This window comes from Grus americana, chromosome Z (assembly GCF_028858705.1).
Source record: "Grus americana isolate bGruAme1 chromosome Z, bGruAme1.mat, whole genome shotgun sequence".
Taxonomy (NCBI): domain Eukaryota; kingdom Metazoa; phylum Chordata; class Aves; order Gruiformes; family Gruidae; genus Grus; species Grus americana.
In genome coordinates, this window is record NC_072891.1 from 27,100,625 (window position 1) to 27,117,500 (window position 16,876).

General features: G+C 42.5%; 1 protein-coding gene across 1 annotated transcript in view; it reads left to right on the forward strand.

Moving 5' to 3' along the window:
* The first annotated feature begins 3,188 nt into the window (after window positions 1-3,188).
* The window catches only part of TBCA (tubulin folding cofactor A), a 35,951-nt gene continuing 22,263 nt past the window's right edge, over window positions 3,189-16,876 (forward strand). Inside the window, 2 exon segments of the mRNA XM_054811079.1 lie at window positions 3,189-3,281; window positions 3,283-3,353. Of these exon segments, the coding sequence (XP_054667054.1) occupies window positions 3,189-3,281; window positions 3,283-3,353 (164 nt within the window).

A 16,876-nucleotide genomic window follows, 5' to 3' on the forward strand; every position in this document is an offset into this window, starting at 1 on the left:
GGGAATAAGCAGTAATCACTACATGTGCTCTTATCCAGAAGAAATAAGCAAGGTTTAGCTGGATTTTTTAGACAGAAGGCATAGTACATTGGCAGTGACAATTACATCCCAAGTAAATTTGTGCAAAATACGTAACAAACTGCCTTGGAAGTATTCCTTATGTGGAGCCAAATGAAAGCTGAGATGACCAGCTGACACTGGTCAGAGGAGAGGAAGTCATATTTACAGCAGCTGCAGCTTTACGTGTGAGATGCTGGGAAGGAGCAATACAGAAGAACATGTAAAGATACATGTAAGGGTCCCATGTACAGAATGACTTGTTCCATATGTCAGCATAGCTAGAGCGTCAGCAGATTATGTTTAGGCACCTGCCTCTATGCAACAGTGTGCACATAATGACCTAGGGCTAATAGATCTTATGAAAAACCTTCAACCAGATGCAACACAAGCAGAATGCTGCCAAAATTCATTGAAGAATCAACAGTTTCTGTACCACCCAAAAGGTACAATAGGATTCACAATCTTCATAACAGAGTGTATTGAACTCTGGTCTAACATCAGTAATTCACATGGAAATGTATCTATGACCGATTAGACTAGAAATTTTTTCAAAGGAATTTGGGGGGGTGGAGGGGGAAGCCTTTCACTAAAGAAGGAGTATCTGTCCTGGAATGCTTTTTACCTACTTTCCTGGATAACCAGGTATCCAGCTCCCTAGAAAAAAAAACCAACTATTTTTAAAAATGTTAATTTATAATTCGCAGGTACTAATAAAAACATGTATTAATAATACAGTAGATCATGCTTTTAGACACATTTTACAATATATTTCAGCATCCACCAGTAACACTTTTTTCAAGTTATCATCTTATGTGCTTAAATATGAACTCAGATTTGGTATGTTATCAGCCATTTAGTTATCTGAATTAGCTGTAAGAAAACAATTGCATTCTACTTCTAAAATTCAGTTGCTGAGCCTAAACACTGCCAGTGATGCAAGTTAGTGCTTCAGAACTAGAAATGAAACATTTGTAGCACTTGGAAACATGAGTTACTTTTCTTAATATTGCTGCTTCTAGGCAATTTTTATTTTTGTACTGTTGATTGTTGTTGGCCTTCTCACTTAAAGAACAACTATGTCAAATACAGAAATTACATGGAAGACTATTTTTGAAAAAATAATTGCTGTGTCAGTGCATGGTGGTAATGCAGCTTTCCTTGCAGCAGTCTGGATTTTCAAAGCATATGTAATGTGAGTGGAAATCACCTTGCTGTTGAATTGTTTAGAGAACAGCTTCAGCCTCAGCATGACTTGATACAACTTTCTAAAGCCAGATTAATAAGATTTGAGTTTCTGACAAAGTAAGAGGCTGCATTTTCCCTTACGCTTGCCAGAATGCTGCTCTCTTTCCTCCTCCTCCTGCATGGGTGATGGTAGGTTTGCATATCGAATACAAAATACATCTGTGAACCTCTCTCTAGGTCATAGTCATTCATGGGGTTGTGCAGGCTGTTGATTTTGAGAACCGTGTCTTATGGCAGAGACAACCTCCCGAGCCGAGGCTGTGTCCCCTGGGAAGCTTGCTGGGCTCTGTAACAGGGGTCACGTTCATTCTCCTCTGTGGGTAAGACGCAACACCGTGGACTTCAGCGATCTTGGCCCTCCCTGTGCCATATCTGAACATGGCCTGATGGTGCCAGCCACACTCCCATGGCTGATAGCTACTGAACTCTAACTGGCATATCACCAAAAGCAACATGACATCCTCCCTTGCAGCCAGCTTTTCTCAAGAGATACCAGTCACTGTCAGTGTCAAGAGTCAGGGCAAATGACTAATACAGGATGAAAGGATGTGGGGGGAAAAGAAAAAAAAAGACCTCTGCAGACCCTACTGAACTGTACTCCACTAAAACTTTATTTACCTTTCTTATTTATTCAATGAAGCTATTTTTTTTTTCTTTCTTATTAATCTAAATGCTCATTCAGGGAAGTTCTTTCAGACACAGACCCAAAGGTGGTTTTTTTCTAGCATCTGCCCCCTTAAACGGTTAGCCTCAACAAAGTATAATCATGAAGGAAAACAGCCCTTGAACCATCAGTCAGTTACAACTCTAGGACCGAACTGCCAGTGCTAATGTTCCCTCTTCATTTGTTTCTACCAGTCACCTGACACTAAGAGGACAGACAGATTCTTTTAGATCCTTGACAGAATGATGACAGCACTAAGTTGTAGTTACAATTAAAGCTTTATTTTCTTAACAGGATTTTATGATAGGTGTAGCACAGAATTTATGATTAGAATGACACAGGATTTCTACAAGCAGAATCAGTGTAGTACAATTTATAAGTAGTGTAATACAGAATTTTATAACGTAAAACTTATGGTTTCTAATCACCTGGACCCTCTGCAGATTGGGTTGGATCTTAGTACATGGCTTGCTGTATCAGTATAACAATGATAATCTAGACTCACATATAAAAGGAGTCACTCCCTCAGTCCTCGGAGGAAGCAGACAGTGGTGGAGGCATCCCTGGCCGGGGGGGTGGTCCCGGGTCTCACTGTCCAGCAGCAGTTCTGGTCCAAGTTCCCCCTTAGGACTTGTAGCTGTTGGTTTACTGACAGCGCTCTGGGGGGCTGTTACGCTTCCCTGTTCTGCGGCGGGGTCATCACCACCACTGGGTTGGCCGGGTGCCTGGGACCTTCAGGGCTGGAAAGGAAGGGAGTAATCGGCCTTGTGCCCAGGAACCTTGAGGCCGGTAGAGAGAGGAAGAAGAAATCTGTTTGGTTCCTCCAGTTGGTGCACAGGACCTTCAGGGCCTGATAACGAGGGGAAAGGGAAAGAATACATGACCCGCTCTGTCCCAGAGAATGGCTGCTTGCCATATAAAATCATGTTAGTTATGCTAACCACATTACCGGGGTGAGGACCAAGGGGTACCAGTCACACCCCACCCCCTGACACCATCACAGTACCAGCCACACTACCTCAGAATAACTCCTATTGCTGCATCGGAGGGTGAATTCGCACTTTTTTTGCTTTTATGCTTATGAACAAATGGTGAATGACACTCGGCTGCTCGAGGGCCGGGCCCAGCTGGTCGCTATGGGGACGGCGCCACCTCAGAGCCCGGACGCCTCACTGGGCGGGGGAGCGGGGAGCCTCGGGCCCGGCTGGCGGTTTGGCGCATGCGCGGGGGTGGTCTGCGCAGTCACTGCGCTGCGCCGTCCCCTCCGAACCTTCCGCACCTGCGCCGCTGCGGTTCGGCCCGGCCCCTGCCGCTTCCCCGCCAGCCCCGCCATGGCCGACCCGCGTTTGAGGCAGATCAAGATCAAGACCGGCGTCGTGAGGCGGTGAGTGCGAGCGGGATGCGGGGAGGGCGCCGCGGCCCCCGCCGCCCGGGGAGTCAGGTCGCGCCTTGGCCGTTGGGAGCCGTTGGGGGAGGCCGAGGACGGTCCCGCGGGGGCGAGTGGAGAGCGGGCTCGGCCCTGCTGCGGGAGCTCCCTGCGTGGCCGGCCGTGCCTGCTGCGGGGCCGGGGAGCTGGTGGTGGTGGTGTTGGGCTGGGTGGGGCCGCCGGGGTGTGCCGACGGTCGGCCCTGGCACAAGGTCTGCCATGGCTGCCGGCTTCTTCCCCTGGCACACTGTCGTCAGGAACAGGCCTTTCTTCCCCGAGATGACAATTAAGCGTGGATTTTGTTCTGTTTCCCTAGTGATTTTGAGAACCAAGGGAAGTCACGCTGCCCCGTCAGTGTACAGGGCAGTCTCATCAGATACCTCACCAAGACATGAAGTCTTGCCTGTTTTATCAAAACAACTGTTAAATGGGTTATTTGTGATTCAAAAGTTCACACTGCAAAACCGATGGTAAATTCATCACCTGAGTTTTGATAACTGCCTAGTTTTAACACAGTCTTAATTTTTAAGAAAAGTTGTAGTTTATCTGGCTGAATCCCTCATATTATGACATTTAACGTCAAAGCCTTGCTTTTACAATTTGTTGACAGTGGGGTTTATTAAGGCTACACTCTACAAAGACTGCTGTGGCTCATGCAGAGACAGTAATTGGTATGTGTGCCAGATCAGGATGTTAAATAGTCCAGTTCATACAATCAACTTTGTATTACGACTTACCTAATTTCAGTTAGTAAAAGACTAACAGTAAGATGGACACAGTTTCTAATATCTTACTAGCTTTGAAAGTTTGGACTTGAAGACTAGAAAAGTAAAATGGATACAGATTTATCACCCTATTTATGCACTTTTGAGTTCCTAGGCTCCAAATGGGGAGCAGTGCTCAAGTACTGCCACAAGCAAGAAACTGATTATATGATTCTAAGGTCCTGTTTCCTGTCACTACTATGTAGGGCGTGCAAATCATGAACTTGTGTGTTATTTTTAAGGTAGAAAGCTTTAGTGTGGTCTTACTGAGTGGCTTGGTGACTGCCTTTTGCTTTGGGTCCCTTTCACGGCCTTAGTTACAGTTATTGGCGTTGCTGGACAGGACCATTGTAAAAGCCCTCTGTGCCTTTTTAAGTGGATGGTGTATTGTGTCGGTTTTTATAGACAAAGTATTCTGAGGTATGGGGAAACTAGAATTATTTAGGTTAACATTTTTTCAGTCTGTGTAGTCTTTTTGTTAGGTAAAAGTATAAATTATTTGTCTAGAGACTTCTGGGAAAGCTGTTGTATCTAAGACAATTTTACTTTTGTAGAATTTGTAATTTGGAGACGTTTCACTACTGGCTTATTGCTGCTGTTTGATAGTTTTACTGAGAGAGCTGTGTGGTAATACTGAATAGCATTTCCAGTGACCATTACTTAGTGATAAATCATCACAAAAGTTACCTGAACAAGCTTTTTTCTCGTGTTTGTAGATTTGGAAACAGTGTGGGGAAGGTCTTTACTAGACAATGAACAACTGTGTGGAGACCCCAGCGGAGCTGGTGCAGGCCTGAATGCTGTACCATGTGGCCATGTCCCCTTGGACCTGGAAGTGGCCCAATGATGCCAGCATGGTTATGCAGACAACTGCATGTGAAGCTAGCTCAGTGTCTGTTATGCCACTGTACATAGTGCTTCTAGCTCTGAGATTAGCTTGCGTGTTTTTTTTCTCCATTTCTCTGCAGCTGCAGTTTAAGAGAGTCTGAGAGAGCTGAGAACAAGAGATTAAAATTTAGTATTGTTTGTTGTCCTGTGTGAGCAATTTCTTTACTGCTTAGTGTGGCTCTTCTGTTTCTTCACTTGATGTATGAAAATCCCTGGATGCTGGTTTTGATTTTGTTACAAGCTTGTTACATCCAATTACAGGGTAGGTTGCTTAAATTCTGACTGGATGTTATTTCACTTACAATGATACTACAATGATACCAACACAGTTCAAATTATATACAGTCAAAATTAACATACACAAAGTTTCTAATGTTTCTACTTTGCTTTTAATAGCACCCTTTCCCTGATGTTATACTCACCTTTTTGCTGGCCCTCTGCATCCTAGGGCCACTGGCTCAATTTGGTAGTGGGGAGGAGACATTCAAACAAGTCATCAGCATCACAAATCCTCTGTTGAGAGGAGGATGATGTTGGTTGTTTTGTACTTCTCAGAGTCTGCATATGGAAAAGCATATAAAAATTCCACACCTTAGTTTTTCTTCATTGTTTTCCACTCCACATTTTATCTGAATTTACTGCATATGGTGTGTTTTACTTGTGTTGAGTAGTTTTCTTTGTTATGCTAAAACTGGTTTTAACCATCTCTCAGGGTTGTATTCCTTTGGCCAATATTTGACTATTGGTGAGTTTTTTATAGTGCTGGACCATTTCATCATCTTCTTGTGCCTGTGTTTTCCAGGGCTCTACTATCATCCCGTGCTCCTGCTCTCATCGGATTTGATATTTTATGCTGCTTTTTTAATTTTAAGTCAGAGATAGCTCATTTTTGTTAGTAACAAGAATCAATACGATACCGCTATACCACATGATTGTGCAAAGCTGAGCAACAGGTGACCCGACCAGGAAGACTGAGCAAATTAGGCCCTCTATAGACAGGTAGGAGCAGCCTCATGTTCACAAGCCCTGGTCCTCATGGGGGACCTCAGCCACCCCAGTATCTGTTGGAGGGACAACACGGTAGGGCATAAGCAATCCAGAAGGTTCCTGGAATGCGTTGATGATACTTCTCCAAGTGATAGAGGAGCCAACGAAGAGAGGTGCCATGCTTGACCCACCACAAGGAGACGCTGGTGGGGAGTGTGAAGCTCAAGGGCAGCCTTGGCTGCAGTGACTGTGAAATGATGGAGTTCAAGATCCTTAGGACAGTGAGGACGGTGCACACCAGGTTCACTACCCTGGGCTTCAGGAGAGCAGCCTTTGGCCTCGTCAGGGACCTGCTTGGTAGAGCACCATGGGACAAAGCCCTGGAGGGAAGAGTGACCCAAGAAAGCTGGTTAGTCTTCAAGTGTCACCTCCTCCAAGCTCAGGAGTGATGCATCCCAGCAAAGAGGAAATAGGGCAAAAATGCCCAGAGGCCTGCATGGATAAACAAGGAGCTCCTGGACAAACTCAAACACAGAAGGGGTGGAAGCAAGGGCAGGTAGCCTGGGAGGAGTACAGAGGAACTGTATCCAAGCAGCCAGGGATCACGTTAGGAAAGCAAAGACCTGGTAGAATTAAATCTGGCCAGGGACGTCAAAGACAATAAGAAAAGTTTTTATAGCTATGTCAGTGATAAAAGGAAGATGAGGGAAAATGTGGGTCCCCTCTGGAATGAAACAGGTGACCTGATTACCCAGGATATGGAGAAGGCTGAGGTACTCAGCGACTCTTTTGCCTCAGTCTTTACCACCCAGGTCACAGAAGGCAAAGGCAGGGACGGGGAGAAAGAAGAACTGCCCACTGTAGGAGAAGATCAGGTTCAAGACCATCTAAGGAAACTGAAGGTGCACAAGTCCATGGGACCTAGTGAGATCCATGCACAAGTCCTGAGGGATTTGCTAGCCCACTCTCCATCATATTTGAGAAGTCGTGGCAGTCTGGTGAAGTTCCCACTGACAGGAAAAGGGGAAACATAACCCCCATTTTTAAAAAGGGAAAAAAGGAGGACCCAGGGAACTACAGGCTGGTCAGTCTCACCTCCGTGCCTGGCAAAATTATGGAGCAGACCCTCCTGGAAACTGTGCTCAGGCACATGGAAAATAAGGAGGTGACCGGTGACAGCCAGCATGGCTTCACTAAGGGCAAATTGTGCCTGACAAATTTGGTGGCCTTCTATGACGGGGTTACAGCATTGGTGGATAAAGGAAGAGTGACTGATGTCACCTACCTGGATGTGTGCAAAGCATTTGACACTGTCCCACAGGCCATCCTTGTTTCTGAATTGGAAAGGCATGGACTTGATGGCTGGACCACTCAGTGGATAAGCAATTGGCTGGACAGTCGCATTCAAAGAGTTGTGGTCAATGGCCCAATGTCCAAGTAGAGACCAGTGACGAGTGGTGTTTCTCAGGGGTCAGTATTGGGATCAGCACTGTTTAAGATCTTCGTCTGCGATATGGACAATGGGATCGAGTGCACCCTCAGCGAGTTTGCCAACAATACCAAGCTGTGTGGTGCACTCAGCGTGCTGGAAGGAAGGGATGCCATCCAGAGGGACCTTGACAGGCTGGAGAGGTGGGCCTGTGCAAACCACATGAAGTTCCACAAGGCCAAGTGCAAGGTCCTGCACGTGGTTTGGGGCAATCTGAAGCACAACTCCAGGCTGGGTGGAGAATGCGTTGAGAGCAGCCCTGCAGAGAAGGTCTTGGGGGTGTTGATTGATGAAAATCTCAACATGACCCAGCAATGTGTACTTGCAACCCAGAAAGCCAACCGTATCCTGGGCCGCATCAAAAACAGCATGGCCAGCAGGTCGAGGGAGGTGATCTTGCCCCTCTACTCCGCTCTTGTGAGACCCCACCTGGAGTACTGCATCCAGCTCTGGGGTCCCCAGTACAGGAGAGACATGGAGCTCTTGGAGTGAGTCCAGAGGAGGGCCGCAAAGATGATCAGTGCGGTGGACCACCTCTCCTATGAGGACAGGCTGAGAGAGTTGGGGTTGTTCAGCCTGGAGAAGACAAGGCTCTGGGGAGACCTAATTGTGGCTTACCGGTATCTGAAGGGGCCTACAGGAAAGCTGGAGAGGGACTGTTTATCAGGGAGTGTAGTGACAGGACAAGGGGTAATGGGTTTAAGCTGAAGGAGGATCGATTTAGATTAGATGTTAGAAAGAGATTTATTACTGTGATGGTGGTGAGACACTGGAACAGGTTGCCCAGAGAGGGTGTGGATGCCCCCTCCCTGGAAGTGTTCAAGGCCAGGTTGGATGGGGCATTGGGCAACCTGGTCTAGTGGAGGGTGTCCCTACCCATGGGAGAGGGGTTGGAACTAGGTGATCTTTGAGGTCCCTTCCAACCCAAACCATTCTATGATTCTATGAAATACTAAAACAAAGCAGGTGATTGTCACTTGGTCATAATAGCGTTTACAGTTAAACAAGTAAAAAACCGTCTAGGCTGGCCAAGACAAGTCCAGGCAAAGTCTGACTATTCCTGAGAACTATTTTGTGAGTCTAATGGAAATCCTGTGGCCTCTTAAAACCAATGCTTAATAAGTTGCAATATGTTTTAGGGGTACTGTATGGGTGGGCATTCTTTTGAGCAATTGCCACTTCTGACAGGAGAAGACTTGGTGTTGGGCCATGATGGCTTAAGTATGGCTGTGTGAATAAGCAAGTAAATTTAGGTTGTGTTTGTTGTGTGGTAATAACATGCATATCTACAGTTATTCTGCAGCAGCTGGCACACTGTAAATGAAGTTAACTTCAAAAAAAAAAAAGAAGAAAAGAAATGTTATTTATCTTACACTCCTTGTGGGAGAGATGATACAGCAGCAGCTCCCACTTCTGTGACAGTTGCATGCAGATATAAGAAGAGGTATGGCTCTGTCCCACTCCACCCTTCCTTCTCCAACTAGAAGCCTAGTTATGTACTTTCTGCTGCAGTGGGTGTGCATGTGACTTGAGTCAACTTAAGAACGTTAACAATGTGCTCTTCTTTTAGACAAGAACAACTGTATAGGTATTTATTCCTAGTATGTGAGAAGACTCACATAGAGGCTTATTAAACATGCCATAAAGTGACTGAAAACTTCCATTAATTTTCCTTATTTTTTCTGCATTTGCAGTTTAGAAAAGTGCATTCAATTTAGACTGTAATACTGATGTTCAATGTTCAGGCTATAAGAGTATATCAAAAAAGATAAGGGTCAAGAACCATTAGGATGTATTGACCTTTTTCCACATTTCATTTGTCCTTTTTTTTAATCATCTGTGGTAGCACATTCTTTTCTCTCATTATTTACCTAACATCACTTTTTTCAAACTAAGAGCAAAGCAGCTGTTCTGCTTTGGGATTTTTTTTTTTTAACAGTATATCATAAATTCTTTCTGTGGCCCTCTCAAGAGACTACATATTGTATGTCGTGGGTACTTGCCTTCATGTTTCTTACATTGCTGCATATCAGTGAAAGAAATTTAAACTCAGAATAGGGAGAACCTTTTGCTTTCTTTGACAAGTCTGATAGCCAGGCTCTTGGTGATTGCATACTTTCCTTAGTTTGTCATTCAAAAAAAGTAGATTTGATAAGCATGCGTAACAGTGTTTGCTGTATTTGTGGCTTATGTCCTAACAAGCAATAGTTATGGTTTAATCACTTCAAGATAGCCTTACTCTCAGTAAATCCAAACTCAGACAACCTACTGGATTGTGAGGGAATTGATTAGAAAAAAAACTTTTTAAAATATCTTATTCTCATTTCAGATTGGCAATGATTTTAAAAACTATGGCAAACAAAGTAAGTTGGGTCATGTGAAAATAGCACTGACATTTGCCCATAGTTTCCATCTGATTAAGTGGAAGTGACACCAGTAGATTAGAATGAGACTAAGACTATTCACATTGCAATTGTGTTAGTTTAACTTTAACAATCTTTTAACACTCTTGTTTAAATGTGGCTGACATACCATAATTACAAATCTACAAGCCTTGATTATAGAATTTTACATCATGAACCTATGGGGAAAGTGTATTGATTTTTGTGAAGCAGCTCTTTTTTAAAACCACCTTTCTAAAACTATGGAATCTTCCGAAGATTGGTCTTTTGCCTGTTGCACTGGTGTTGATACTGTTTTTTCTCTTTGTAAAATATCATCTAATTGCCAAGCAATGTACACTAATTTTTATTTTTTTTCCCCAAGCACATAAAGTTCTGCAAGTTACACAAAATAGTTGGTCTATTTTTAAATACAAATTTAAACAATTCTTTTAAATTGGATTATTTTACTGGTGAGTTCAGGATACATTTTGTGCAACTGAAGTATGAAGTATTGCAGAGAATGCAGTCATTCCTTTTGCTGTATGGTGATTCTATTGCTAATTCAAGCACAAAAATTGTTTAGTTTCTCAGTTACTCAAAGAAATTTGCTATTTCTGGTGTAAATCACAAATTTTCTCAATCTTCCGTCCACCATATGAATTATGGTTGCTTTCTTGCTTGTTTCCTATTAGCCATAGGCACTAGCTCTGATTCTTAGCATCAATATATTGATAAGAAACTCATGTCTCCTTTCTTTATTCTCATTATAATGAGAAGATTGTATGAAACAACTGCTTGTTAGCTCAATTAATGGGAAGGGCTGGAATATCTTATGCAGGTATTGAGGAATGATCTGCAGAGCTGCTCAGCTATACTGAGTCAGCATGATAAAGCAATTTAATATATTTATATTGTATATCCAAGAGCTCAGGGATTCAGAAGGGTGAGTACACTGCATGCACTGTTGGATACAAGCTGACTATCCAAATTAAATAACCCTTCCCAGAGTGCAGGAGGACTGTGCATCTGTTGTCTAGGTTTGTCACCAGCTCGGTCCTGGAGTCTTAAACTTGGGTTCACTGCTAGCCAAATGTGGTTGTTGTGGTCCAGAGCTACTGAGATATGTCTTACGTACCTCCTGTACTGCTCCTGCAGGACCAGATACAGAAGGTCTCAAGTTGGCCCTGCATTTGAAGGCCACTTCAGTCTTTTAGACTTACTAACTTAGTTTCTGTCCCACATAAAACATGCTTTATGTGAGCTGTCTGAGAAAACAGCGCACATGCATTTACATAGTGCTGTCTGAATTATTATCTTTGGCATACATAGTCATCAGCCCAGATAAGTAGTTGAAGGGTAATTGCAAGTTGACTCTAGTCTCCAGAAACAAAACTACTTGTTTGAAAGTAGCATTTCCCTGTGTTTTTCAATGAATGCTTTCTTTAAAGCTTCAGGAATACCAAACAGTACCCATACATATCTTAAAAAGCTGTGAGAAGAGCTCAGTGGTTGCTGTGAAAATTGCATAATGTGCTGTTGTTTTGTGGTGTTGGGTTTTTTAAATGTTTTTTATTTCATTGTTATACCTTAGCAGACCTAAACACTGGTTCCATTTTAGAAGTATCTCACAATTAGTAATGGTCAGATCTTTAACAGATTGCCTCCTTCACATTCCTTCTTCCATCCCATTACCTCCTCTTAAAAAAAAAAAAAAAAAAAAGCCTCTAGTGAAACACATGATACTGGCATCTCATTGTTTTGTGTTTACAACCATCTTCTGCCCCCTGAGGCAAAACTGTCTTGTTTGTGTCCATGCTGACCATAGTAATCTGTTGATGTCATTGTTTTAATTGGCAAAACTGTTCCACACCAGGTTTATCACCCTAGGTGTTGGTGGTGATGCTATATTAAGGAGGAAAGAATGGGGTTTTTTATTTGGGCAAGAACATAAGCAAAACCATGGCTTTGCGACCTTGAATTCTCTAAGCAGTCTTTCAAAAGTTTAGAAATACAGTAGTTACAGTTGTTCGGCAACCCATTTGGTGCCATTATACATACATGTAGTACAGTTGTCTTGGTTTTGTACATACTTTTTTCATGGCATTCTTAGTCATGGCATGGAGCCACATATTCACTTATGTGGATAAACCAGTTACAAATAATCATATTGTGTGCTAAATTAGAATGTGGATCTATGGAAAAGCTAAAAAAATACATTAAATTTATAGTAGTGCTTTGTATACAGAAGATGAGTTACAGCTGCACTAACAACTATAATCCATCCTGACTTGACTTTAAGTGTTATTAAATTATATATATCACATCAGTGGAAATCTCATTCAGGATCTGGAGGTCTGTCATATTTTCTTTAAACTGTATTAAGTCTCTTTCCTGATGTATTGTGAGTTGCCTACATACATAGTGTGACTGTAGTTCTATTTAATTTTGCTCATTACTGTAACACATCCCGTGGGTTATCCCCAGTTGGGGTGGGGGAGAGGAGGTAGATGCTGTGCCTTTTCTCCAAACAAAGGTCTTAACTGAAGATGCTGACTTGGTTATAGAAGGGAAATTGGAGTGGAGATCTGTGCTAATCCCAGTTGTTGCCACAACAGAGACCCCATTTCTTGTTCTTCCTTCTCTAGAAATGAAGTTCTCAGGTTCCTTAGTATTTACAACTTTCAACTTCTGTCCCATTCCATTCCATGCCATTCTCACCTGGAATTTTTGCCGCGCCAGAGCCTTTTCAGGATGGGCTGATAAACTTTTCACTTCTCTGCAGTTTTTGTCTTTAGCCCATCAGAAATGCTGTTTCAGCTCTCTTGATGGAGTAGCCCTTCTCTTCTTTGCTCCCAACCATCCAAGTTGCTACTTGCAGTACTCCAGCAAAATCTTCATCTCCAACCAGCATCATCTGCTAAGTCCGTAACTTAAGAGCTTTCATCTTGGTTGCATCTATTGGATTCTTCCATTCCCTTGCCCCTCTCCATGCCCCCGCTGGCTGCTGGTATTCAGGGATGCCCTAGTCAGGCAGACTTTCTCAGCGGGGCAAAAGGGGAACTTCAGTTGTTGCTATGGCAAGGATTTTAAAAAACCTGTAGGAATGTATTGCAAGAGCTGGGAAATAACTCTGTTGAGAGGCAGGGACAGACCGTGAAGCCCTGGAGATCCAGAAAAATCTCTAATAACAGAGATCCTACAAAAATGTTAAAACCAAGTAATTTTTAACCTGAAATAATTTTCTGACTTCAGAAAAGCCCTCTAACTGATTTTCATTGTCTTCACAGTAGTAATCCCTGACAAAAGCCAAGCTTGTGAATTTATCCTGAAATGTCATGGTAATTCAGTTCTGTAAGCTGTAGATGCAGGAGGGGCTAAACATTACACGTATACTTTTGTGTGGTTACATCTTGAAACCTTGAGAGCAGGTTTCTCTTTTATGATGATTTTGTCACCATCAAGAAAACGCATGCTTAAACTTGAGATCCTGTCCGAATCAGAAAGTAGTCACTCGTGGCTAAGAAAACATGGCAGTTCATGATAACTGTCAAGTATTTATTTCCTCCTTCCTTCATCTTCCTTCCTTGACTTTTCCTCATAGGCCCCAGTCTGTAATGTGTGTGTGTGTTTATGTAGCATTAGTGAACCCAAAAATGTGCATAAGTAATTTGCAGATTTGGGACCTGATATTTTAAACTCTGCAGGTAGTGATGAGCATAGTGCCAGTGTTACTGCAGTTGTTGAATTACTTGTGTTATAATTGTGCATAGTGTTAATACATGGAATTTATTATACTATCATGAAAAAAGCTGTACCTGTACAGCACCTGTTGCACTCTCATGGATTTTTAGGTTTATTGTAAGTTACCATAGCTATTTCATTATGGGTTTCTGAACAACATCATGTTAAACATTTCCTCTGGTGCAAAACCCACCTGGCCAGGTGGGGCGAGACCTGGCTGGCACCCGAGTGGCTGCGGCACTGGCAAGGGGGAAGGAAAACTGAAGCAAAAAGAAGTCGAGACAGTCTCCCAGCCTGCTGAAATCAAATATCCAGACAAAATGGGGATGCTGAGAGATCACAGCTGGAGAAGGGATATGTCTGCAAAGATGTCTGTCATGCTCCGGCTGATGAAGGGCATTGCTGCACCCTGCCGGGCAGTGCTCCATCCCTGGAAACATTCGAGGTCAGGTTGGACAGGGTTCTGAGCAACCTGATCTGGTTGAAGATGTCCCTGCTTATTGCAGGGGGGTTGGGCTATATGACCTTCACAGGTCCCTTCCAATCCAAATAATTCTATGATTAAATCTTCTATGATTATCTAGTCAATACATGCTGTCAGCTTTGGGCTTTCTGTGTGCTTAGGCTGAATCCATAGCATGTTAGCATATACCATGGTTAACAGTAACATTAGTTTTGTAGAGATGCATGTCCTTTCAATAGTGAAACTATTCAATAGCAAAATTGAGAAATTCCCTCTCATCTTCTTCAGAGCTCCACTGAGCTTGCTCAGTCCAGCCAGGGAAGTATTTGTTGTGTTGATCTTTCTGTTGCTGGAGAGCAGTCTTCATCTGGTGGCTTAAGCACATAGGTGTCATTCTAGCTCAAGTAGAACCTGGTTTGTTGGCAATTGCTGGAGGTTGGGGAAACATATCAAGAGTAGTAGTGTGTGCTTGCTCTGTGTCCTTATAACATTTTACTGTTTTGATTCTAGGCATCCAGTAGTAGTTCCTGCCTGTCAGTGTGGCTCAGGAAGGTGGAATTTTTGTCTATGTATTACAGAGGATCTTAATTTCAATACGCATTCGGAAATTTCATGTTGTGCATACTTCCTTCATCTGTCAACCTTCAAATAAACTGTGGGCTCTTCCTGTGGTCAGAGAAGTAGATCTGCTTGTTATTGCTCATGGTGCAACTACAGGAGATGATGCTGACGTTGATGTATAAAGATTAGGGTAGGATCATATATACCTTTGGGAAGTGAGAAAGGAGGGGAATTTGGGGCTTTTTCAGCAGCAGCCAGAAGTTTGAAGAGTCTAAACCACTTGCAACTCTGCACCCTAAACAGACTAGGAGTGAAGTCTCTTGAGAAATCAATGTCATCCTAAGTTCAGAGGTCTCATTTCCCTCTCCCCCTCTCCAGTTCTCTGATGCTAGTCAAACCTTTTGCTGAGCTTACTCAATTTTCTTAACCCAGGAGAAAAACTGACAGCTTTTTTTCTTTCTTACTGTGTTAATTTCCTGCTGTTTTGGTGAACTGAATTGGTGCATGGAGAGATTGTTTGCGCATTAGTGCTGGCAGAGATGTATGCTGGGGTGATGGTGAGGAGCAGACCTCTGTTAGCAGTGGTCAGCTTTTTGCCTGTCTTCAACTATCTTGTGTTACTTTTGCTTTTCAGCTTGGGGAGCTAAAGTGGGGGAGGAGAGTGAGTAGGAGAAAATAGATGAGGAAGTCAGTCATAATGGTATGGAAAAGGTAGTTAAGCATCTTCTTTTTTTTTTGCTTCTAGCTCAAGATTCTCTCAAACCCTTTGAGCTCTTCTGGGTTTAGCCTGCAGCTTTAAAGTAATAAAACTGTGGTTTTTACACAGAACACGCAAATTGTGGAATTGATTGTTAAGTGATGTGAAAGTCAAGCCTGTAAAGGATTTTAAAAGGGCAGCAACCACAGCCAGGAGCTGACCTGTTGTCTGTTGAACATTGATGGTTTAGTTTTGTTCTTCAGTGTTAAAAAGTCCTTAACTAGAGGCAGGTGTACCACAGGAAACGTCACATTAGACTTGATTTGTTTCTTTATACTCTCTCCCTAGTAGCTGACTGTTGGTGGGCACTGGAGACAAGGTCCAGAACAATTGGATCTTATGTTTCTTTGGGGTTTTTTTAATTCATTTTGAAAGACTAGCAAGCTAGTAAAATACTGTTACTTTGTTTGGGTTATTTTTTCTCTGTTTCTGGGGGTGTAGGCTTCTGCTTCAGGGTCCGCAAAAAATAACCAAGGAAAACAAGCTTATTGTCAGGAGATGTACATTGAGTATGTAGGAGCGTTCACTTCCATTGAACATTTCTAGTTTTACTTATTTAACTTTGGGTGTCCAAGGAGAGGAAGGACTTGAGAATTTTTGATCAGTAGATTTATTTTAAAAGGAGGAAAACAAAAGGAAAATTTCAGTCACTAGTTGGACCTTAATTTATGTACCAAGTGCCTCTAATCAAAAGCTCTTACATACTTCCCAATAGTCCACAGAACTGTAACACTTCCTAGAAAGCAGAATGGGATGTGGAAACTGTAACAAAATATATTAAAAAATGAAACTTCCTTACAGATTTTGCATTTTTTTTAACATCTGACCCAACTGCAAAATATAGTATCCCATTTAGTTTGTGGCTCTCTCTGTTTGAATTTTTAAATAACTTATTCTCTACAGCAATTTTGTTAATTTTTAAAAAATCATAACTATCTTAAAACTTGCAGCCTTATCTGGAAACTTTAGGATAAAGACTGACATGTGAAGAAAAAATTTATTGCCAAAGGGCATACTGAACACATGTAGAAAATAAACAGATCCATGTTGACTTTGAATGTTTGGATCTTTTGTAGACTTCTTGAGCAAAACTGGACCTGATGAGGTTTCTCTGCTTCTCAAAGATTTCTTTGCATTTTGTGGGTGGTGTAAGAAAGTACTTATTGCTTTCAGAACAGATCAACTTTACAGGTACATTTTATGTTATAAAACTATGGGCAGTGGTTTGCAAGTGTAATTTAGAGGAAGACTCTTGGCCAATTAGGATATTAGGTATGCAGTAAAAAGTGAAGCCCTTGTTTTATTGGGCCATGACATCCTGGTTTGATCATAGTATCTTTAAGCCTTCCAAACAACATTTTTCTAACTTTTGGCACAAGAAAGTGCACACCACCATAATGTCACATAGATGTTTAAGACGTTCCTGTGGATGTCCACAAATTCTGGC